The following is a 25,971-nucleotide window of genomic DNA, read 5'->3' on the forward strand; positions in this document are numbered from 1 at the left end:
GGGGCAGTATGTTCCTGTAATGTGTATTGGGGGGAAGGGGGGGCGCAGTACGTTCCTGTAATGGGGGAAGGGGGGTGCAGTACGTTCCTGTAATGTGTATTGGGGGGAAGGGGGGTGCAGTACGTTCCTGTAATGTGTATTGGGGGGAAGGGGGGTGCAGTACGTTCCTGTAATGTGTATTGGGGGGAAAGGGGGGGCGCAGTACGTTCCTGTAATGGGGGAAGGGGGGTGCAGTACGTTCCTGTAATGTGTATTGGGGGGAAGGGGGGGTGCAGTACGTTACTGTAATGTGTATTGGGGGAAGGGGGGGGGCGCAGTATGTTCCTGTAATGTGTATTGGGGGGAAGGGGGGGGCGCAGTACGTTCCTGTAATGGGGGAGGGGGGTGCAGTACGTTTCTTTAATGTGTATTGGGGGAAGGGGGGGTGCAGTATGTTCCTGTAATGTGTATTGGGGGGAAGGGGGTGTGCAGTATGTTCCTGTAATGTGTATTGGGGGGTAGGGGGGGTGCAGTATGTTCCTGTAATGTGTATTGGGGGGAAGGGGGTGTGCAGTACGTTCCTGTAATGTGTATTGGGGGGAAGGGGGTGCAGTACGTTACTGTAATGTGTATTGGGGGGAAGGGGGTGTGCAGTACGGTCCTGTAATGTGTATTGGGGGGAAGGGGGGTGCAGTACGTTCCTGTAATGTGTATTGGGGGGAAGGGGGGGTGCAGTATGTTCCTGTAATGTGTATTGGGGGGGAAGGGGGGGTGCAGTACGTTCCTGTAATATGTATTGGGGGGAAGGGGGGGCGCAGTACTTTCCTGTAATGTGTATTGGGGGGAAGGGGGGGTGCAGTACTTTCCTGTAATGTGTATTGGGGGGAAGGGGGTGCAGTACATTCCTGTAATGTGTATTGGGGGAAGGGGGGGCGCAGTACGTTCCTGTAATGTGTATTGGGGGGAAGGGGGTGGGGCAGTATGTTCCTGTAATGTGTATTGGGGGGAAGGGGGGGGCAGTATGTTCCTGTAATGTGTATTGGTGGGAAGGGGGGGCGCGGTATGTTCCTGTAATGTGAATTGGAGGGGGAAGGGGGTCGCAGTACGTCCCTGTAATGTGTATTGGGGGGGGGGAGGGGGGGCAGTATGTTCCTGTAATGTGTTTTTTGGGGGGAAGGGGGGGTGCAGTACGTTCCTGTAATGGGGGGGAAGGGGGGGGCGCAGTACTTTCCTGTAATGTGTATTGGGGGGAAGGGGGGTGCAGTACGTTCCTGTAATGTGTATTGGGGGGAAGGGGGGGCGCAGTACTTTCCTGTAATGTGTATTGGGGGGAAGGGGGGGTGCAGTACTTTCCTGTAATGTGTATTGGGGGGAAGGGGGTGCAGTACATTCCTGTAATGTGTATTGGGGGAAGGGGGGGCGCAGTACGTTCCTGTAATGTGTATTGGGGGGAAGGGGGTGGGGCAGTATGTTCCTGTAATGTGTATTGGGGGGAAGGGGGGGGGGCAGTATGTTCCTGTAATGTGTATTGGTGGGAAGGCGGGGCGCGGTATGTTCCTGTAATGTGAATTGGGGGGGGAAGGGGGGGCGCAGTACGTTCCTGTAATGTGTATTGGGGGGGGAGGGGGGGCAGTATGTTCCTGTAATGTGTTTTGGGGGGGGAAGGGGGGGTGCAGTACGTTCCTGTAATGGGGGGAAGGGGGGGGGACGCAGTACTTTCCTGTAATGTGTATTGGGGGGGAAGGGGGGTGCAGTACGTTCCTGTAATGTGTATTGGGGGGAAGGGGGGGCGCAGTACGTTCCTGTAATGTGTATTGGGGGGAAGGGGGGGCGCAGTATGTTCCTGTAATGTGTATTGGGGGGAAGGGGGGGCGCAGTACGTTCCTGTAATGTGTATTGGGGGGAAGGGGGGGGCAGTATTGTTCCTGTAATGTGTATTGGGGGGGAAGGGGGGGTGCAGTACGTTCCTGTAATGGTGGGAAGGGGGGAGTGCAGTACGGTGTGACAGATACCACGTGCGTAACTGTGAGGTGCACATGGAATTCGGGACAAGTACCCGCTATCCCGGATGTCCCTGTGCCGGACCCTTTGCTGCGCAAATGCAGACACTGACGTTGTGCTGCCATGAGTAAGATCTGTGTCTGTGCTTTTATTCAGGGGTTTGTACAGATGCAGCCACAGTAATCCCAAAAATATATCAGCTCTGTACATATAGCACAAGATATCACCGTGGTAACTAAGGGTTCAGTCCACTAACCTTGTGACCTTATTGTCCACATCGACCCCTATCTGTTTGTGACTATTCAGAGATACAGCGCTGTATCATAGGGGTCATTTACAACACTGTATGCCACACATATATATATACCACGACTACACACAGGTGTGCCACGTCTGCACATAGATGCCACACCCATGCAGGTGTGCCACGTCTACACACAGTTGCCACACCCATAGGGGTATGCCACGTCTACACACAGGTGCCACACCCCATACAGGTATGCCACGTCTACACAAAGGTGCCACATCCATACAGTGCCACATCCATACAGGTATGCCACTTCTACACACAGGGAGCACACCGCTATAGATAGGCCACACATATATAGATAGGCCACGCCTACACAAAGCTGTCACGCACATACAACTTCAGAAGTTTATTCATGGATCGTGGATCCTGCTGTGTTTAGTGGTAGATTTATCGACTACGCGGCTGTCCTTTCTCTCCTCTGCACGTTACAGTATAATCGGATACGCGGCTGTCCTTTCTGTCCTCTGCACGTTACAATATAATCGGATGTGCGGCTGTCCTTTCTCTTCTCTGCACGTTACAGTATTATCGCATACGCGGCTGTCCTTTCTGTCCTCTGCACGTTACAATATAATCGGATGTGCGGCTGTCCTTTCTCTTCTCTGCACGTTACAGTATTATCGCATACGCGGCTGTCCTTTCTCTCCTCTGCACGTTACAGTATTATCGGATACACGGCTGTCTTTTCTCTCCTCTGCACGTTACAGAATAATCGCATACGCGGCTGTCCTTTCTCTCCTCTGCACGTTACAGTATAATTGGATACGCGGCTGTCCTTTCTCTCCTCTGCACATTACAGTATTATTGCATACGCGGCTGTCCTTTCTCTCCTCTGCACGTTACAGTATTATCGGATACGCGTCTGTCCTTTCTCTCCTCTGCACGTTACAGTATAATCGGATATGCTGTTGTCCTTTCTCTCCTCTGCACGTTATAGTATTATTGGATACGCGGCTGTCCTTTCTCTCCTCTGCACGTTACAGTATTATCGCATACGCGGCTGTCCTTTCTCTCCTCTGCACGTTACAGTATAATCGGATACGCGGCTGTCTTTTCTCTCCTCTGCACATTACAGTATTATCGGATACACGGCTGTCTTTTCTCTCCTCTGCACATTACAGTATTATCGGACACGCGGCTGTACTTTCTCTCCTCTGCACGTTACAGGATTATCGGATACGCGGCTGTCCTTTCTCTCCTCTGCACGTTACAATATTATCGCATACGCGGCTGTCCTTTCTCTCCTCTGCACGTTACAGGATTATCGGATACACGGCTGTCCTTTCTCTCCTCTGCACGTTACAGTATTATCGGATACGTGGCTGTCCTTTCTCTCCTCTGCACGTTACAGTATTATCGGATACGCGGCTGTCCTTTCTCTCCTCTGCACGTTACAGTATTATCGCATACGCGGCTGTCCTTTCTCTCCTCTGCACGTTACAGTATAATCGGATACGCGGCTGTCTTTTCTCTTCTCTGCACGTTACAGTATTATCGGACACGCGGCTGTCCTTTCTGTCCTCTACACGTTACAGTATAATCGGATGTGCGGCTGTCCTTTCTGTCCTCTACACGTTATAGTATTATCGGATACGCGGCTGTACTTTCTCTCCTCTGCACGTTATAGTATTATCGGATACGCGGCTGTCCTTTCTCTCCTCTGCACGTTACAGTATAATCAGATACGCTGCTGTCCTTTCTCTCCTCTGCACGTTACAGTATTATCGGACACGTGGCTGTCCTTTCTCTCCTCTGCACGTTGCAGTATTATCGGATACGCGGCTGTCCTTTCTGTCCTCTGCACGTTACAGTATTATCGGACACGTGGCTGTCCTTTCTCTCCTCTGCACGTTACAGTATTATCGGACACGTGGCTGTCCTTTCTCTCCTCTGCACGTTACAGTATTATCAGACACGTGGCTGTCCTTTCTCTCCTCTGCACGTTATAGTATTATCGGATACGTGGCTGTCCTTTCTCTCCTCTGCACGTTGCACAATTACTGTAGAATGGGGAGAGTACTGCTCGGTGCCTATCCCAAGTGCTGTGCACAGTAAGAGATAAAGGCTTCCACGTAATACATCAGCAGCACTGTCTCGTTCTACCACCAGCTCATCTGACATTATAGTGCCTCGTTATACCACCAGCTCATCTGACATTATAGTGCCTCGTTATACCACCAGCTCATCTGACATTATAGTGCCTCGTTATACCACCAGCTCATCTGACATTATAGTGTCTCGTTCTACCACCAGCTCATCTGACATTATAGTGTCTCGTTCTACCACCAGCTCATCTGACATTATAGTGCCTCTTTATACCACCAGCTCATCTGACATTATAGTGCCTCTTTATACCACCAGCTCATCTGACATTATAGTGCCTCATTATACCACCAGCTCATCTGACATTATAGTGCCTCGTTATACCACCAGCTCATCTGACATTATAGTGCCTCTTTATACCACCAGCTCATCTGACATTATAGTGCCTCGTTATACCACCAGCTCATCTGACATTATAGTGCCTCGTTATACCACCAGCTCATCTGACATTATAGTGCCTCTTTATACCACCAGCTCATCTGACATTATAGTGCCTCGTTATACCACCAGCTCATCTGACATTATAGTGCCTCGTTATACCACCAGCTCATCTGACATTATAGTGCCTCGGTATACCACCAGCTCATCTGACATTATAGTGCCTCGTTATACCACCAGCTCATCTGACATTATAGTGCCTCGTTCTACCACCAGCTCATCTGACATTATAGTGCCTCGTTATACCACCAGCTCATCTGACATTATAGTGCCTCGTTCTACCACCAGCTCACCTGACATTATAGTGCCTCGTTATACCACCAGCTCATCTGACATTATAGTGCCTCGTTATACCACCAGCTCATCTGACATTATAGTGCCTCGTTATACCACCAGCGCATCTGACATTATAGCGCCTCGTTATACCACCAGCTCATCTGACATTATAGTGCCTCGTTATACCACCAGCGCATCTGACATTATAGCGCCTCGTTATACCACCAGCTCATCTGACATTATAGCGCCTCGTTATACCACCAGCTCATCTGACATTATAGTGCCTCGTTATACCACCAGCTCATCTGACATTATAGTGCCTCGTTATACCACCAGCTCATCTGACATTATAGTGCCTCGTTATACCACCAGCTCATCTGACATTATAGTGCCTCTTTATACCACCAGCTCATCTGACATTATAGTGCCTCTTTATACCACCAGCTCATCTGACATTATAGTGCCTCGTTCTACCACCAGCTCATCTGACATTATAGTGCCTCGTTATACCACCAGCTCATCTGACATTATAGTGCCTCTTTATACCACCAGCTCATCTGACATTATAGTGCCTCTTTATACCACCAGCTCATCTGACATTATAGTGCCTCGTTATACCACCAGCTCATCTGACATTATAGTGCCTCGTTATACCACCAGCTCATCTGACATTATAGTGCCTCGTTATACCACCAGCTCATCTGACATTATAGTGCCTCGTTATACACCAGCGCATCTGACATTATAGCGCCTCGTTATACCACCAGCTCATCTGACATTATAGTGCCTCGTTATACCACCAGCTCATCTGACATTATAGTGTCTCGTTCTACCACCAGCTCATCTGACATTATAGTGTCTCGTTCTACCACCAGCTCATCTGACATTATAGTGCCTCGTTATACCACCAGCTCATCTGACATTATAGTGCCTCTTTATACCACCAGCTCATCTGACATTATAGTGCCTCGTTATACCACCAGCTCATCTGACATTATAGTGCCTCGTTATACCACCAGCTCATCTGACATTATAGTGCCTCGGTATACCACCAGCTCATCTGACATTATAGTGCCTCGTTATACCACCAGCTCATCTGACATTATAGTGCCTCGTTCTACCACCAGCTCATCTGACATTATAGTGCCTCGTTATACCACCAGCTCATCTGACATTATAGTGCCTCGTTCTACCACCAGCTCACCTGACATTATAGTGCCTCGTTATACCACCAGCTCATCTGACATTATAGTGCCTCGTTATACCACCAGCTCATCTGACATTATAGTGCCTCGTTATACCACCAGCGCATCTGACATTATAGCGCCTCGTTATACCACCAGCTCATCTGACATTATAGTGCCTCGTTATACACCAGCTCATCTGACATTATAGTGCCTCGTTATACCACCAGCTCATCTGACATTATAGTGCCTCTTTATACCACCAGCTCATCTGACATTATAGTGCCTCTTTATACCACCAGCTCATCTGACATTATAGTGCCTCGTTATACCACCAGCTCATCTGACATTATAGTGCCTCGTTCTACCACCAGCTCATCTGACATTATAGTGCCTCGTTATACCACCAGCTCATCTGACATTATAGTGCCTCGTTATACACCAGCGCATCTGACATTATAGCGCCTCGTTATACCACCAGCTCATCTGACATTATAGTGCCTCGTTATACCACCAGCTCATCTGACATTATAGTGCTTCGTTATACCACCAGCTCATCTGACATTACAGTGCCTCGTTATACCACCAGCTCATCTGACATTATAGTGCCTCGGTATACCACCAGCTCATCTGACATTATAGTGCCTCGTTATACCACCAGCTCATCTGACATTATAGTGCCTCGTTATACCACCAGCTCATCTGACATTATAGTGCCTCGTTATACCACCAGCTCATCTGACATTATAGTGCCTCGTTATACCACCAGCGCATCTGACATTATAGTGCCTCGTTATACCACCAGCTCATCTGACATTATAGTGCCTCGTTATACCACCAGCTCATCTGACATTATAGTGCCTCGTTATACCACCAGCTCATCTGACATTATAGTGCCTCGTTATACCACCAGCGCATCTGACATTATAGTGCCTCGTTATACCACCAGCTCATCTGACATTATAGTGCCTCGTTATACCACCAGCTCATCTGACATTATAGTGCCTCGTTATACCACCAGCGCATCTGACATTATAGTGCCTCGTTATACCACCAGCTCATCTGACATTATAGTGCCTCGTTATACCACCAGCTCATCTGACATTATAGTGCCTCGTTATACCACCAGCTCATCTGACATTATAGTGCCTCGTTATACCACCAGCTCATCTGACATTATAGTGCCTCGTTATACCACCAGCTCATCTGACATTATAGTGCCTCGTTATACCACCAGCTCATCTGACATTATAGTGCCTCGTTATACCACCAGCTCATCTGACATTATAGTGCCTCGTTATACCACCAGCTCATCTGACATTATAGTGCCTCGTTATACCACCAGCTCATCTGACATTATAGTGCCTCTTTATACCACCAGCTCATCTGACATTATAGTGCCTCTTTATACCACCAGCTCATCTGACATTATAGTGCCTCGTTCTACCACCAGCTCATCTGACATTATAGTGCCTCGTTATACCACCAGCTCATCTGACATTATAGTGCCTCTTTATACCACCAGCTCATCTGACATTATAGTGCCTCTTTATACCACCAGCTCATCTGACATTATAGTGCCTCGTTATACCACCAGCTCATCTGACATTATAGTGCCTCGTTATACCACCAGCTCATCTGACATTATAGTGCCTCGTTATACCACCAGCTCATCTGACATTATAGTGCCTCGTTATACACCAGCGCATCTGACATTATAGCGCCTCGTTATACCACCAGCTCATCTGACATTATAGTGCCTCGTTATACCACCAGCTCATCTGACATTATAGTGCCTCGTTATACCACCAGCTCATCTGACATTACAGTGCCTCGTTATACCACCAGCTCATCTGACATTATAGTGCCTCGGTATACCACCAGCTCATCTGACATTATAGTGCCTCGTTATACCACCAGCTCATCTGACATTATAGTGCCTCGTTATACCACCAGCTCATCTGACATTATAGTGCCTCGTTATACCACCAGCTCATCTGACATTATAGTGCCTCGTTATACCACCAGCGCATCTGACATTATAGTGCCTCGTTATACCACCAGCTCATCTGACATTATAGTGCCTCGTTATACCACCAGCTCATCTGACATTATAGTGCCTCGTTATACCACCAGCTCATCTGACATTATAGTGCCTCGTTATACCACCAGCGCATCTGACATTATAGTGCCTCGTTATACCACCAGCTCATCTGACATTATAGTGCCTCGTTATACCACCAGCTCATCTGACATTATAGTGCCTCGTTATACCACCAGCGCATCTGACATTATAGTGCCTCGTTATACCACCAGCTCATCTGACATTATAGTGCCTCGTTATACCACCAGCTCATCTGACATTATAGTGCCTCGTTATACCACCAGCTCATCTGACATTATAGTGCCTCGTTATACCACCAGCTCATCTGACATTATAGTGCCTCGTTATACCACCAGCTCATCTGACATTATAGTGCCTCGTTATACCACCAGCTCATCTGACATTATAGTGCCTCTTTATACCACCAGCTCATCTGACATTATAGGGCCTCGTTATACCACCAGCTCATCTGACATTATAGTGCCTCGTTATACCACCAGCTCATCTGACATTATAGTGCCTCTTTATACCACCAGCTCATCTGACATTATAGTGCCTCGTTATACCACCAGCTCATCTGACATTATAGTGTCTCGTTATACCACCAGCTCATCTGACATTATAGTGCCTCTTTATACCACCAGCTCATCTGACATAGTGCCTCGTTATACCACCAGCTCATCTGACATTATAGTGCCTCGTTATACCACCAGCTCATCTGACATTATAGTGCCTCGTTATACCACCAGCTCATCTGACATTATAGTGCCTCGTTATACCACCAGCTCATCTGACATTATAGTGCCTCATTATACCTCCAGCTCATCTGACATTATAGTGATATAGGTGACCATTGAGTGTAACAGTATAAATGGAGCACTGTAACTATTAGTTCCCCCTCTCATGCTCATGGATGAGGCAGCATTCTGTCTATGAACATCCAGCCTGTCTCTTCACTGGAAACTGAGGCATGAGGCTCTTATTGAAGCACTCCATGGAAGAAGAAATTTTGTCCTGTTGGTGACTAAATATTGGTGCAGCCCACAAAATTGCTTCCTCCGATATAACGTTACACTGACCTGTGATTCCTCCGATATAGCGTTACACTGACCTGTGATCCCACCCATATAACGTTACACTGACCTGTGATTCCTCCGATATAACGTTACACTGACCTGTGATCCCACCGATATAGCGTTACACTGACCTGTGATTCCACCGATATAACGTTACACTGACCTGTGATTCCACCGATATAACATTACACTGACCTGTGATTCCACCGATATAACGTTACTCTGACCTGTGATTCCACCGATATAACGTTACACTGACCTGTGATCCCACCGATATAACGTTACACTGACCTGTGATCCCACCGATATAACATTACACTGACCTGTGATCCCACCGCTATAACATTACAATGACCTGTGATCCCACCAATATAACGTTACACTGACCTGTGATCCCACCGATATAACGTTACACTGACCTGTGATCCCACCGATATAACGTTACACTGACCTGTGATTCCACCGATATAACATTACACTGACCTGTGATTCCACCGATATAACATTACACTGACCTGTGATCCCACCGCTATAACATTACACTGACCTGTGATCCCACCGATATAACATTACACTGACCTGTGATTCCTCCCATATAACATTACACTGACCTGTGATTCCACCGCTAAAACATTACACTGACCTGTGATTCCACCGATATAACGTTACACTGCCCTGTGATCCCACCCATATAACATTACACTGACCTGTGATTCCACCGATAAAGCGTTACACTGACCTGTGATTCCACCGATATAACGTTGCACTGACCTGTGATCCCACCGCTATAACATTACACTGACCTGTGATTCCACCGATATAACATTACACTGACCTGTGATTCCACCGATATAACGTTACACTGACCTGTGATCCCACCGATATGACGTTACACTGACCTGTGATTCCACCGATATAACGTTACACTGACCTGTGATTCCACCGATATAGCGTTACACTGACCTGTGATCCCACCGATATAACGTTACACTGACCTGTGATCCCACCGCTATAACGTTACACTGACCTGTGATCCCACCAATATAACGTTACATTGACCTGTGATCCCACCGATATAACGTTACTCTGACCTGTGATCCCACCAATATAACGTTACACTGACCTGTGATTCCACCGATATAACATTACACTGACCTGTGATCCCACCAATATAACGTTACACTGACCTGTGATCCCACCGATATAACGTTACACTGACCTGTGATTCCAGCATGTAGTGGACTTGCAGTTGGCAACGGGTGCTAGTCTGAAATGTACCAGCAGGTGGCGTCTCTGAGTTATATTCTGTCTATAATTCTAGTTATATCCCAGGAAGGTGACTGGCACAGGATGGAGATAATCTGCATCTTAGTGTAAACGTATGGACAATTTAACGATACATCTGGAAATAACCTTTTCTCTTTTCTCTCCCTTCCCTGGAATCTCAGGGCACTCAGTTGATTTTCAGTGCAGCAAAGGAACTGGGCCAGTTATCAAAACTGAAGGTATTGTGAGATGTCCTCGGCTGCTATTAGCTTTTCCCTAAGCTTAGCCTGTGATGTGTCTGCTCACTGCTTGTAGTGCTCGTCTCCCACGCTGCCTGTTCCTTGTGCAACTATTAGGCGATCACATGACATAGCGTGAAATTTAACATGACTGCATGCTGCCTGTTCCTTGTGTAACTATTAGGCGACCACATGACATAGCGTGAAATGTCACATGACTGCATGCTGCCTGTTCCTTGTGCAACTATTAGGCGATCACATGACATAGCGTGAAATGTCACATGACTGCATGCTGCCTGTTCCTTGTGTAACTATTAGGTGATCACATGACATAGCGTGGAATGTCACATGACTGCATGCTGCCTGTTCCTTGTGTAACTGTTAGGTGATCACATGACATAGCGTGGAATGTCACATGACTGCATGCTGCCTGTTCCTTGTGTAACTGTTAGGTGATCACATGACATAGCGTGGAATGTCACATGACTGCACTGCATGCTGCCTGTTCCTTGTGTAACTTAGGTGATCACATGACATAGCGTGGAATGTCACATGACTGCACTGCATGCTGCCTGTTCCTTGTGCAAGGGTTAGGCGATCACATAACCACATGATGCCTTCCCCTTACAACTGAGCATGCAATGTCACACGACACAGCGGAATATCACATGACTGAACTGCATGTTGCCTATCCCGCATAGAGGTAATGACGCACCTGTGCATCATATGCATTCATGGAATCGCTGCCACAATAATTTGGCATTTACACATTTACTGTGTGTGCTCTCTTAGGGCGGCCATTCCTGTGGCTGGTGTTCTCTGGGCCCAGCGCCAGTGTGCCACTAATCTAATCCAGCTACGGTGCCACGTTACTATTGCTCTGTATTAATGCCACATTCCTTTGTGTCACTACTACTGCCATTGTTCCTCCCCCCAATTCCCTCATCTACACTATGTCTCTCTTCTTCTGCTCCCCCCTCACACAGCAGCTACATAATTCTCTCCTCTACCAGCAGCTCCCATCTCTCTCCTCCCTCCATAGTCTCCTCCACCTTCTCCTCCCTCTCCTCTGTCTCCTTCCATCCCATCTAGTACTCTCCACCGCATCTCCCATAACTCCACTATTATTCACTTCTCCTCCACCATGGTCCTGCTATTCCACCACTAAGCCCTGTACCCTCCCTTCTCTCTAAGTCACCTCTCCTCTGTCTCCTTCCATCCCATCTGGTACACTCCACCGCATCTCCCATAACTCATTATTCATTTCTCCTCCACCATGGTCCTGCTACACCCCCACTAAGCCCTGCATTCTCCCTTCTCTCTAAGTTACCTCTAATCTCCTCCACCCACAACACACTAAACCTCCACCTTGCCCACCACCTGCTGTCACCCTTCCTCATTCAGAAGCCCACCACATACCCACTCTCCTTATCCCCCTGCTCTAAACCAATCTCACCTCCACACTACATCAACCCTAATAATCTCATTCTCATCTTTCCTCTTATCTCTGTCCCCGCTCTCCTGTGCCCTCTGGAAAGCCAGTTATGTCTATAATCAAATGGTCCCCATCCATGACAGCTTCATCTCCAACTCCCTGAATCTCCCAGCCGTCACCAAACCCTGGATTTACCCATCTGACACCACTTCTCCTGCAGCTATCACCTTCAGGGGCTTCACATTCTCTCACACACCTGGCCTGGGGGTCGCCATGGTGGTGGTGTTGGGATCCTTCTATTCTCTGGTCACTCCTACCAACTTCTTATCTTCTGATCCCTCCCTTTCATTCTTTCCATTTGAGGTTCATACTACTCGCCTCTTCCAACCTCTTTGAGTAGCTGCCTTTTTACGTCCCCCTGGACTTAGCTCAAGATTCCTCCATCACTTGGCTTCCTGGCTCCTAATCTTCCAAAGGGCTCTCAAGACCTATTTCTTCCTCAAAGCTTTCCAGTGCTCATCCTAACCCACTACTCCATGCTCCTTCCTCACAGTCCAGCCCATCTGTGTCACCCCTGTTTGTCTGCCCCTCCCCTTTAGAATGTAAGCTCTGATGAGCAGGGCCCTCTTCCCTCATGTGCTTCTCCATGTCTTACTTATACTTGCATCTACTGCTAACTCCCCACAATGACACCTAACACTTGGTTGCTGATGCCCTGCTGCTTATGTAAGTGTTATGCAGCAATGTGTATAAACCATGTATTTGTCCTGCATTGTTTGTACTGTTAATACCTGTTTTTCTTGTGTGCTCATTTGTTCATGTACTTTGTACGGCGCTGCGGGACCCTTATGGCGCCATATAAATAAAAGATAATAATAATAAATACCTCCCTCATGACCTCGCTCATGTGACGTGGCGTATTAGCTTGTGCGTAAAGTGCTGATCAGCTAAAAGACAACGTCATAGGTTCATGTTCATGTACTAGAACGGTTTCTGAGCAACCTGCTGCCTTGCAGTCTATTCCGAACCCGAAAGCAGCTGATACAGGACTATAATAATGGGTCCTTGGTCACTAGGGCCGTACACATGGTCACTAAGGGTAACCGGAGGCTCCGTCACGCATGCACGCCATGATGTGTACATCCGCCAGTCTCCGTGACGTGGTCCTATTCCAGATCATACTAACCATCCAAATGTTTTACTTGCTCTTATATAAGCAAAGACTTCCCGGCATTTGTTTTACTATATGTTTATGTCATACCAATACGTGTACAAGACGTGAATGTACCGCTGGAGGAATCAGAGGCCCGCGGGCTCAGTAATACTGTGGTGAAAGAAATGGTTATATGTACTAAGCAGTGTAATGTTTTTACTGCCAGCGATTCAGGTGACACCTCAACTCTCCTTAGTATCATTGTAATTATCCAGGTGGGTGGGGGGGCTTGTCTGCCCGCTATCATACATTACTGAAATGCTATCACCACTCTGTGATCTCTCTCAGAGGGGGAGATGTACTAAGTCTTGGAGTGAGATAAAGTACCAACCAATCAACTCCTAAATGTCATTTTTCCAACACAGCCTGTAACGTGACCGTTAGGAGCAGATTGGTTGGTACTTTATCTCTCTCCACTTTATATCTCTCCAAGACTTAGTACATCTACTCCAGATGCTTCTGTGATCTTGTCTCTCCCAACAGGGCGTGGCGGTTACTGCAGCTCCCTAATACCCTTAGTACAATGCTGTTGTAATGTGCCCGGTCTGTGTGTAACTATCTATAAACCGTTTTATAAAAAAAAATATAAGGAGTTCAGATGTTGCCGGTCACTGACTTAGGAGATAAATAATCCACGTTTACATAATACATATTGTACTTTTTATTTACTCCCTGGTAAAGGTTGTTTCAATACAGAGACCAACCACATTGATGCCTGACAGTTATTATTACCAGTGGCTATAGAGCCAGATAGTTGTGGAGCCCTCTAGTGGCTGTGGCAAGTCCCTGCAGTGAATAGTGATCTGATTTATTGTTGGTCTTGCAGGATCACATGGTGAGAGAAGAGACTCGCAGTCTTACCCCAAAGCAGTGCGCTGTAATGGACCTTGCCCTAGATACCATAAAGGTAGGTCAAGATCCACAGACTGTTGTTATTTAGGCCGTGAACATGTAGTAACAGGAAGGCGGCCATCTTCTGTGACATACCCCCCCCCTTGTCTTGTCACCCATTGCAGCAATACTTTCACGCCGGAGGAAATGGCCTTAAGAAAACCTTCTTGGAAAAGAGTCAGGATTTGCAGTCCTTGCGCTACGCCCTGTCCCTGTACACGCAGACCACGGATACGCTCATCAAAACCTTTGTGCAAACCCAGACCGCGCAAGGTGCGTATAGTACACTATGATAATTATGTTGCTGCTGCTTGTAGTACCCATCACTGTACAAGTCTGTGTGTATCTCGATTTGTCCTCCTCGCTCAGCAAGATCGCCTTCGTAGGTTATTATGAAGCGGGAAAGTACTGCGACATGCAGAGTAATCTTTAGAACAAGCCACCTAGATTCACGCGTTTCACTTCTTGATGAACGATAGATTTGCCAGCGCTGGCAGTTTGTGAGCTCAACGCTACAGTGCCAGCATTTGCCAGGTTCAGAAGGCGAAAATAAGTCACAATCATTTCCCACTTAGATACTTATGGGGGACAATAAGGCTGTATTTACACAGGTCACACGTGTTTGTAGCGAATACTACAGGCAATCATATGGAGGTAATGGGGATAAAGGCTCATTAACCTGCTCACATGAATTTATTACATCCAAAAATAAATAATATAGTCACCTAAGCATGTTAGACGGTCACCTAATTGCAGCTAAATTAGAAACGTTCTGACCTTCCCATTAACCAGCGCAACAAGTTCCTACTTCGTAAAAGACGCCATCTGGTTTGCTGGATTGGTGCGGTGCAGCGTTAGCCCAGGTGACCTCACAACAGGACTATCGGCTCCCCGCCATCTTCCTGCCTCCGTTATTCTTTGCTTCTTAAATAAACACCGTTTATGTAGAATGTGACTGCATTGGGCTGACACGCTCATTACTGTGACGCTTATAAACCGCAGGACGCCTTATGGTAAAACCCGGATGTACTACTTTATACACCTTCTAATAATAGATACCGAGCACATAACTACACTGTACAAGATTTAACATCCTAGAAACCGTGATGTGTTACTAGGATGCCGCATAGGCAGCGTTTTCCCTTAGAATAGAATATACTAGTCTGATCCGGGGAGTCCCATTTCTGTCATAGGCACCCGGCGCCCCAGGACGGTCTGACGCTGTGTTTGCTGGTTTATCATCTGCTTCGTCTGTATAACTCTCTCTTCCTCTCTCTCCACCTGCTGTCTCTCTTGCGTTCATGTCCCAGTGCATGATGGGAAGGGTGTTAGGTATACGGCTAATGAGGACGCTCACCCAGAGAAGGGTATGTTCAGAGATATCCTTACAAGTCTGTTCCTCAGAGTAGCGATATCCTGCGTAGCCTCCAGTCCCTTCAGGTCCTGGTCACGTAGACTCACTCCATAGCCCGCATTACTCCCGCACCCTTCCTGTACGCAGAGCTGGGGCAGCTTAGTGTCACCCCTGAGGTAATGTGTGCGTCCCAGCTGTGGTATCACCAGGTATAGCTGCAGAACGGGACAGGGTACACTTGGGAAGATGTGTGTCCTGTTTATGTAATGGGACAAGTATAGATTCAGCCAAGAATGTTCTCCTGTGGACTGTGTGTGTAGGTGTGTGTGTGTAGGTGTGTGTGTGTGTGTAGGTGTGTGTGTGTGTGTGTGTAGGTGTGTGTGTGTGTGTGTAGGTGTGTGTGTAGGTGTGTGTGTGTGTGTGTGTAGGTGCGTGTGTGTAGGTGTGTATGTGTGTAGGTGTGTGTGTGTGTGTGTATAGGTGTGTGTGTAGGTGTAGGTGCGTGTGTGTAGGTGTGTGTGTGTGTGTAGGTGTGTGTGTGTGTAGATGTGTGTGTGTATAGGTGTGTGTGTGTGTGTAGGTGCAGGTGTGTGTGTAGGTGTGTGTGTAGGTGTAGGTGTGTGTAGGTGTAGGTGTGTGTGTGTGTAGGTGTGTGTGTGTGTGTGTAGGTGTGTGTGTGTAGGTGTGTGTGGGTGTAGGTGTGTGTGTGTGTGTAGGTGTGTGTGTGTGTGTGTAGGTGTGTGTGTGTGTAGGTGTGTGAGTAGATAAACTTGTGGGCTATAATACAGGAATAATAAGCTTTTCCTGCAAATGGTAAAAGAGATATAGGGCCTGATTCAAAGCCGGACGCTATTTGCGCCCGCTCGTCCAGAAAATAGGGGTGGCTATTCAAATCAACCGTTCGCTCTTTGCGGTCTGTTCACGCCTCTAGGTCTGAACGAGCGAACCAAACTTGCCGCCGTTTTTTGAAAAAATACGCCCCCTGGCCGCTCGCATCCTACGTCATGTCCGCTATTTATTAGATTAATCGAGTACATCGACCAGCGTATGAACTGCTCGCTATTCTTGTGGTTGTTTTTTCCTACCACAAATTTGCGAGCAGATCTGACTATAAAATAACCCAGTGACGTGGTCAATGACGCTGCTGTATTAATTATGCACACCCATAAAACACCCGTTTTGACCTTTAAGCACGCCTGCGTTCGGATCTCCACTCCCCGTTTTCAAGCACCTTCCCCTGTTACCACCCACATACGCCTCTTTCTGTCACTCAAATTATCAGGCATTCGCTATTTTGCGAGCACATGAATTTCGAACGCACTGACTGGTTCGCGCATGCGTATAACGATCCGTACGCATGCGCAGCTGGGCAAACATCGCTCGGAGCGAACGAGCAGCCGCTTACGAGCGGCTCTGAATCAGGCCCATAGTTATTAGAGATGTGCGGGTTCGGTTTTACTCGGATTTACTCAGATATGTTCAGATCTCAAAAACGGCATTTTATTGGCTGTCGGCTATCACGTGTTTTGGATAGCCAATAAAATAAATCCGTTGACTAGATAGGTTGCGTTAATTTTGGCAAAAAGAACCGAGTAAAACCGAACCGGCACATCTCTAATAGTTATGTGTCTTCTATAATAGTTCCCAGTTATGGAATTACTCCCAGTTAGGGTCACACATTATTATCATCATCACTTAATGCCAGAACTGGGCTATAACCATCTTTCCTCTCCCAGGCTCCGGCGTGGATGATCCCATGGGAGAGGTGTCCATACAGATAGACCTGTTCACACACCCGGGAACTGGGGAGCAGAAGGTGACGGTGAAAGGTACGGAGGTTGCAGCACACAAAATCTTACCAGCTGGCGGCCATATTGTCTTCTGCGCGAGTCTCCGATCCCGCACAGGGGGCTTTTAGTTGCGCAATAAAAGGAATTGGAGTTTGCATTGACAAAACATAGACATAACCCAGAAATGCCACATCGGTGCATTTAATACAGGGTGCAGGAGGCCACGTGCAGGCGCCTGAAAGTTGTGAATCGACCCCTTAATTCTGTCATTAATTAACTTAATGTACTTTGCTGTGTACAAATTCTGTACATACAGTATACTGTATATCGCTAAGAACACAGAATAAAAATAAAACTGGGAGCTTATGCAGCATACCCACCTCTTATAGACTCCCCTCTCCCATTAGTTATCTGCTCATGTATTGAGAAGGGTCATTGATAGGTGCAGTACCTGTGTCAGCCTGTAGTGGCGCAGTCCCCTTATTGGTGTCTTGTTCCTCCCCAGTGGTGGCTGCGAATGACCTGAAGTGGCAGACGACCGGCATGTTCCGCCCGTTTGTGGAGGTCACCATGATTGGGCCTAACCAGAGCGATAAGAAGCGGAAATTCACCACCAAATCAAAGAGCAACAACTGGGCTCCCAAATACAATGAGACCTTCCACTTGTGAGTATCGTGGGTGCGTCAGGTCCGACACCGCAGCTTTTACCCGTCAGAGAAGAGCCGCATTAACAGCAGATGGAAGGTATCACAATACAGATGCGTCTTCACACACGATCGCTGCATTCGCGCCAGGTCCCATGCAACTCAGATTGCGCCAAGTGCCTATTTTCCATCTGTATCACCTGCAAATGAGTCTTATTCACAATCGGACAAACCTCTTCAGGAAACTGCAGCGATTAGTTTGATATGCAGCACTCTTATTTCTGTGTGGCTACTAAGTCTGATTCTGCGTACAAAGTTCTGCGATGCAGCGGCCGTGGTTTTTATTTTCATACCAAGTGCTTAATATACAGACTCGGGTGCACACAGATATACAGATGTCACCTATCCAATTCATCGGTGCAGTCCCGTGAATCGATTAATAGCATCCGATTACGACTTAGACACATTTTTGGGCAAAAGTGACGCTCGGCGCACGTTGAGTTGCAGGGAACATGGCATCTTACTTGTGCCAGGCGTCTCTCGCCACAAGGCGCATTGAGGCAAGGTGTAGGAGGACACATCTGTAACCCCAATTTGTGGAATTTCCATATATATAAATATGAGATTATATGCAATAACAAGCTATAGATTTGCTATGGGGAACTTGTTAGGCAAGTAATAGTGCTGTGATATGTTTCAGGAGTTTCCATGCTATATATGTGATATATGATGAAGGTGTAGTATCCAACCTGTTACTTAGGTCGCCAAATACACATTGGTTGTGGTAGGTTTAAATTAAACTCATATAATGTATCAATGCAGTAGAATCCAGTGACATCACTGAGAATGCAGCCTATCCAGTCACTAAGAGCCAGTGACATCACTGAGAGTGCTGCCTATCCAGTCACTAGCAGCCAGTGACATCACTGAGAGTGCAGCCTATTACTTCACTAGGGACCAGGGACATCACTGAGTATGCAGCCTATCCATTCACTAGGGACCAGTGACATCACTGAGAATGCAGCCTATACAGTCACTAGGAACCAGTGACATCACTGAGAATGCAGCCTATCCAGTCACTAGGGACCAGGGACATCACTGAGAATGCATCCTATCGAGTCACTAGGAGCCAGTGACATCACTGAGAGTGCAGCCTATACTGTCACTAGGAGCCAGTGACATCACTAAGAATGCAGCCTATCCAGTCACTAGGAGCCAGTGACATCACTGAGAATGCAGCCTATACAGTCACTAGGAACCAGTGACATCACTGAGAATGCAGCCTATACAGTCACTAGGAACCAGTGACATCACTGAGAATGCAGCCTATCCATTCCCTAGGAACCAGTGACATCACTTGAGAGTGCAGCCTATCCAGTCACTAGTATCCAGTGACATCACTGAGAGTGCAGCCTATCCAGTAACTAGGATCCAGTGACATCACTGAGAGTGCAGCCTATCCAGTCACTAGGAGCCAGTGATATCAGTGAGAGTGCAGCCTATCCAGTAACTAGGAACCAGTGACATCACTGAGAATTCAGCCTATCCAGTCACTAGGAGCCAGTGATATCAGTAAGAATGCAGCCTATCCAGTCACTAGGGACCAGTGACATCACTGAGAATTCAGCCTATCCAGTCACTAGGAGCCAGTGATATCAGTAAGAATGCAGCCTATACAGTCACTAGGAACCAGTGACATCACTGAGAATGCAGCCTATCCAGTCACTAGGGACCAGAGACATCACTGAGAATGCAGCCTATCCAGTCACTAGGGACCAGTGACATCACTGAGAATGCAGCCTATCCAGTCACTAGGAACCAGTGATATCAGGGAGACTGTAGGAGCCAGTGAATACTCAGGGGACATTCCCATGAATATTGGTTCACCCTAAGACCAGGTGGCAGATGCACAATGTAATTCTCCCCCATCTTTCTCTAGTATTCTGGGGAACGAGGACGGCCCGGAGTGTTACGAGCTGCAGGTCTGTGTAAAGGATTATTGCTTTGCCCGGGAAGACCACGTGTTGGGAATCGCTGTGTTACAATTGCGGGACATTGCCGACAAGGGCAGCTGCGCTTGCTGGTGCCCCATGGGCCGTCGTGTCCAGATGGACGAAACTGGGTTGACCATCCTGCGGATACTCTCACAAAGGACCAACGACGAGGTGGCCCGAGAGTTTGTCAAGCTGAAATCAGAGACTCGCTCCACAGAGGAGGGCAGCTGAGGTCGGACCATGTTCCCTGTTATGTGCCAATTTACCAGCTCTTGCTGCCTTCCTGCTCCCCACCCCATAACCCGCACACGGAGAGGGGAGCGGAATGACAAGCGCGAAGATTATTTATTATTTCTGTCTTTCCTGACAACGAGAAACTATTTAATAAGGAAAAGAAAGATGATGTAAGTGAGATATTTATATAGTAAATTGACTGTACTGGCATGGACGGTGCGTCTGCCGGAGCGCGGAGCGCTATGATCCTGCCCCTGAAGGGGGGGGAGACAGACGTCTGGGAAAGACTAGATAACGCAAAAGACACTTCCTCGACTGTTAAGGCAATAAGTCACCGTCCGCCAAACCTCCGGTGCGGGACGCTGCCGCTCACAGACTGAAGAGAATGAGACTTGTGCGTAAATGCGCAAATCCGTGGAAGCCTCGCAGTGCGGTTGTCGAATCTATCACTATGTAACTGATGTAGCGGGCAAGAACAAGACGCCCCGCTGTCCAGCGTCTCCCCCCAAAACTTTTTAAAAACTTGCAATACAGTCGCTTTTTGTGTTTTTTTTAAATTCTATTTAAAGTTAATTTAACGATCACGTTTTATTTTTATTACAGAGTTTTGTTGCCGCATAATAATATTTCCGGCTTCTCTAAGTTTTATTTAATTTTTTTGTTAAGGTTTTGCAGCCCTGGCATATATTATTAGGGCGTTATGTTAGGAGGACTGTAGTATGTATTACCGGGAGGGTTAGTGTTACAATCAGATCATGTGCCATAACATGTGCCCGGGCGGTGCTTTGTGCGTGAGATACGGTTTTGTTACAGCTCGCTTTTTGGAAAGGGAGACGAGATTTTTATTTTTTATTTTAATTGTTATTTTTGCACTATTTGGGGGGGGCTTTGTGTTCTGAATTCAGAATTGAGACAGGTCGTTTTGCAGAGACCCCCGGTGAATGATTAGAACAATATTCTGGGGTGGGGGACGGCGGTCAGTTCTAGCTCCTTCCTAATCACAAAGTTGTATTATATAGTATAACGAATACCAGTGTGACTGGTGACTGGCAGCAGATGGTACAGTACGTTGTTCTATTTAACCTGCATTGTACAGATATAAGAAGCTCACTTGGACCCTCGGTGGCTTGTAGTGTGACCTCTCATCCCGACACTGTGACTGTGTACACCACACCTGCCCGTGTGTGAGATATGACTGTATTATGTGTTACAATATGTGAGAATACCCCGTAGATCTGTAACTATGTGCCATTGTCACAGACCAGATCATTCAGCCCTCAATAAAGGCTCTTTAAAACCGCGTGACATCTGTTCCTGTCTCTCGTAATAACCTCAGTGACATACTGAAACTGAGGGCCTGATTCAGACCCGGTCGCAAGGCTGCGTTCGCACGCAGCCTGTCGATGGTTGCAATCTGCGCATGCGTACAAGACGCAGTGCCCGTGCGCGAACCAGTCACTGCGATCGGGAAGCGATTGCAGCCAGTACACAGACGCTCCGCAAGATTGAGTGACAGGACATGCCGTTTGTGGGTGGTGACGGGGTGGTCGAAAACGGGGGTGTGGTGGTGCGAACGCAGGCGTGTCTGTGCATCTGAACGCCATTTCAGGGGCGTCCATAATTAAGACGCAGCGTCAGCATACACGTCACATGGCTGATTTACACACAGCAGCACTCGCAGCGCTTGCGGTAGGGTACGGTCAGCTACAAGTGCTGCGTATGGGTCCGATGTCAGCCGATGTTACCGATTGTTTAATACACTTCCTGGAGATGACGTATGTTACTAAGGGAAAGTGGGCGTCTTGTGTCAGGCTGGTGGGCTTCTAATTTCATACCACAATCACACGGCAAAACATAGTGGGCGTACTAATGTCTTACTATCGATCGCGGGATTTGCATTTTTTGACTGCGGACGGCTGCTTGCGAACGGGTCTGAATCAGGTCCTGAGTGCAAACTCAAATGTGTCTTCCCCCCAACCCGGGGTATGTGTGGAATTGTGGTGAGCTGACAATTGTTTCACGACTCCTAAACCACCATAAACAGTTTGTGGTTCCTGTGGCTTTCCCTGTAATAAGACACGCGCATACGTGTGATTATTTTAGCTGTCTCGCAGCGGGTTTGGTGCGCCCTACTGCAGCTTTTGCTAAACACGTTGCTGTGTCTTACTACATTACATTACTTACTGCCGCTGGCCAGAACACAGCTGTAACCAACAAGCCGGGGCCCCTGGAAAGAGCATTGCTCTGCCTGTAGCTATACAGACTTTGGTGAAAAGCATAGACAGAATATACAAAGATAAAGCAGCCACAGCTGTACCACATATACACTTAAGAAGAAATGTAGGGCCTCATTTCGCAACTGCGATCACTTACGGATCGCAGTTGCTAAAATATACTAATGCCTTCCAAAGCTTTGCCGAGCATAGGGACGCCCCCTGTTGCCTTGTCATATCCGTCCGACGACGTGCAACAGTGTAAACATCGGTAACATCGACGCACATCGGCCAATGACACAGCGTGCAAGTCGTGTCGGCTCTCCTGACACACAGAGGGCTCTCATGCCGTGAAGGCGATCTCAATGGCTAATTTATGCACGCCCAGGAAATGGCGTTTAAACTGCCAGACACGCCTGCCTTTTTCTAACCACCCCCCTCCTTACCACCCCCAAACGCTGGCTACCTGTCACTCACTTCGTGAGTCGTTCCTATGCAGGAGAGTAACCGCAATACAATTGCTCGATCTGCAAAACTATTGGCTCTGCGTAAATTTCTGAATCAGGCCCCACCAGTCCAATATTCTCGCAGATGGACGACATTTTTCGTGGGGGTCACAGCACACATGCATATCGCATGGCCGCGCGGTTGGTCTTGCTTCTGTTTTCATGCTTTGCCCTCGGCTCTGAGTCCGCCCCAGATTGTCCGGCTACTGTAACCGTGGTGCAGGGGTAATGGGCACTTAGGATTTACAGGCTGTGGGAACATAGTACAGGTGTTTGTGGTTTAGTATTTAGGAAAATAAAATAATCAATGTTTCTACTTCAGGGTCCATAGGGGTCCACAGGGTGACCTTGGGGTATAGCTGGATCCTGGATCCTCGGGCACCACGGAGTTAAAGCTTTCAGCTGCTCCCAGGATGCACTTGGGTCCAACCTCCCCTATACCCCGCCCCCGAGCCACAGGCACCTCAGTTTTAGATGGTGCCCGGCCGGAGTCGGGTCACCCTGCGGGGTGGGCTGCTGGAGCAGCCCCCTAAAGCTTTTAATTTTTTATTTAACTTAGTTACATTTATTTATTTATTTTTTACTATAGTTTTTCTACAGAGCGGCAGCGCTGGGCTGTCTGTACAGACGCCCACGCTGTCGCTCCTTCTCCCTGCTGGCGCCGTGACGCCAGCACTGAACTGGGGATCGCGGCGGGGGAAGCCAGAGTCTGTACTAGCCGGACTCTGGCTTCCCCCGGGACTGCTGCCGGAAGACGCCGGGGAGATCAGGTAAGCCGCGCACCGCTGATTAGCGGCGGTGCGCGGGTTCCTTTCAAATGCAGTCCCATGCCCCCGGTCTAGGGGACAGACCGGGGGCGCTAGCGGTGGCGGCGGGCCCCCCTCCAGCGGAGGCATACCCCACCAGACCACTAGACCACCAGGGTAAATTAAGCGGCAAGCGGGATGCCGGCAACCCGGGGGTTAAATATGCTAGCCAGGGGAGGAAGCCTTCCCTGTCTAGCGGCTCCTCCCCTCAGCTCAGCGCGCCTTTCAGCTCGTAGTCTGGCGTCGCTGGGCTGCAGCTACACGGCCACTCCTCCTCTGAGGTCTCCAGCGGCCATTTTCTCTGTGGCAGCGTGGATACTCTCAGGGAGCACGCGGACCGGTCCCCCTGTGTACCTCTCCCCTGCAAAAGGACAGTGTACACAGCACTATAGCCCTCCCAGACACTGAATCTGGGCAGGTTGATTGTAGTGGAAAGGTGCAGTGAGTATATCTTCCTGCATGGTATGTGACTTTTGCTAGTGCTGCCTGTCTGTGTCTTTTTTCTACTTACTGTCAGCCTGTACCTATCCCTTTCCTTCTCCTACAAGCCCTACAGGTGTGCGGGGGAAGGGTGTTTCTACTGACCTCACCTATATAGATCACGTATTTGTGAGGTCCGTCACATACAGTTGTGTGCTACACGGTGCCATATTGTGGGCTGTTGTTCAGCACACTGCTGAGTGCGCACGTTTTCTTCCTAAGTCATGTCTGAGGAGGAGATTGAGCACTCCGGGGCTCCAGCATTGTTCTCCTGCAGGCGCTGTTCTGCAGGAGTGGATAGGGAGGATTTGTCACAGGACGGCCTGTGCGGACGGTGCCAGGCGGTCCCTGGTACGTCTAAACCTCCCATTTCGCAGGAGCCACCATGGGCGATGTTTTCCCAGGTGCTGGTGTCCATCGCGGACCGTCTGTCGGTCCCGACTGCCGCCCCTACTAGGGCGTTGCCCCAGCCTGCCATCCCCCATTCCCCGGGTGTCCCACAATTATTGCAGACTCCCCCGGGGTCTCAGCCTGTTGGTCCCTATGCGGGGTTGCCAATGTATATTCAGTCCACCCCTGTGGCACAGCCGGCTGTGGTGCCGTTTCAGGCTCCTGTGACATCTCCTCCACCCTGGGTGGATGCGCTTTCCCACACTGTCCAAGATTTGGCGGCAGCATCTTCGGCTTTTCAGTCGATGTTGCGCAGTGACGTGCCCTCCAGGGCGTCTAAACGCTCAGTCATGGCACAGGCTGCGCATCTTTCGGATTCTGAGGGGTTCTCGGATGATGGTAAGGTACAGGATGACTCAGCCTCAGATGCCTCAGTCCAGGAGGTAGACACTAAGTCTTCCATCAATGTGCGGGCTCTGGTTAAGGCGGTGCGGGCTATTCTTCTGATTGAGGATGAGGCACCCGCTCCCAAGTCAAGGTATCCTAGTTTTAAAAAAGCTAAGGTTACTTCTACAGCGTTCCCCTTGTCTGATCAGTTGACTGATCACATGGCGGTGGCCTGGCAGACGCCCAGTAAGCGTTTCCTGCCACAGAAACGCTTGGCGTCCAATTATCCATTCCCGGAAGCGCATTGTAAGAAATGGGATACTCCGCCTGCAGTCGATTCCCATGTAACACGCCTCATCAGGAGTGCTACTTTGCCATTGCCGTCTATATCCTCGCTGAAGGATCCTACGGACAGGAAGGTGGAGACTTGTCTAAAGTCTATTTATTCTCTCTCAGAGGCTGTAGCCCGGCCGTCCATGGCCATCTCCTGGGTGGCCAAGGCCATTGAGGGGTGGGCCAATGCCTTGGAGGACACGTTTACGGATGAATCTCCGGACGTCCAGAGGGCGTTGTTAGGACAGATGAGAGATGCCGCCTCCTACATTGTAGAAGCATCTTTGGATGCTAGCCTGTTGACCTCTAGGGTTTCGGCGGCAGC

At 48.4% G+C, this 25,971-nt stretch overlaps 1 protein-coding gene across 3 annotated transcripts in view; it reads left to right on the top strand.

The window, feature by feature from the left end:
• Positions 1-21,825, top strand: part of LOC148481366 (protein unc-13 homolog B-like) — a 296,399-nt gene extending 274,574 nt beyond the window's left edge. The window contains exons 27-33 of one of the 3 annotated variants that reach the window (XM_088453621.1): positions 10,920-10,976; positions 14,451-14,531; positions 14,641-14,788; positions 15,826-15,882; positions 17,606-17,698; positions 18,165-18,324; positions 20,243-21,825. In XM_088453621.1, the coding sequence (XP_088309747.1) occupies positions 10,920-10,976; positions 14,451-14,531; positions 14,641-14,788; positions 15,826-15,882; positions 17,606-17,698; positions 18,165-18,324; positions 20,243-20,528 (882 nt within the window). In that variant the 3' untranslated portion in view covers positions 20,529-21,825. The remainder of the gene's footprint in view (positions 1-10,919; positions 10,977-14,450; positions 14,532-14,640; positions 14,789-15,825; positions 15,883-17,605; positions 17,699-18,164; positions 18,325-20,242) is intronic. The other 2 variants (XM_088453622.1, XM_088453623.1) reach the window with 2 other exon arrangements.
• The last annotated feature ends 4,146 nt before the right edge of the window (positions 21,826-25,971 follow it).

Source organism: Taudactylus pleione, unplaced genomic scaffold (assembly GCF_031769625.1).
Source record: "Taudactylus pleione unplaced genomic scaffold, aTauple2 ptg000584l, whole genome shotgun sequence".
Classification (NCBI taxonomy): Eukaryota; Metazoa; Chordata; class Amphibia; order Anura; family Myobatrachidae; genus Taudactylus; species Taudactylus pleione.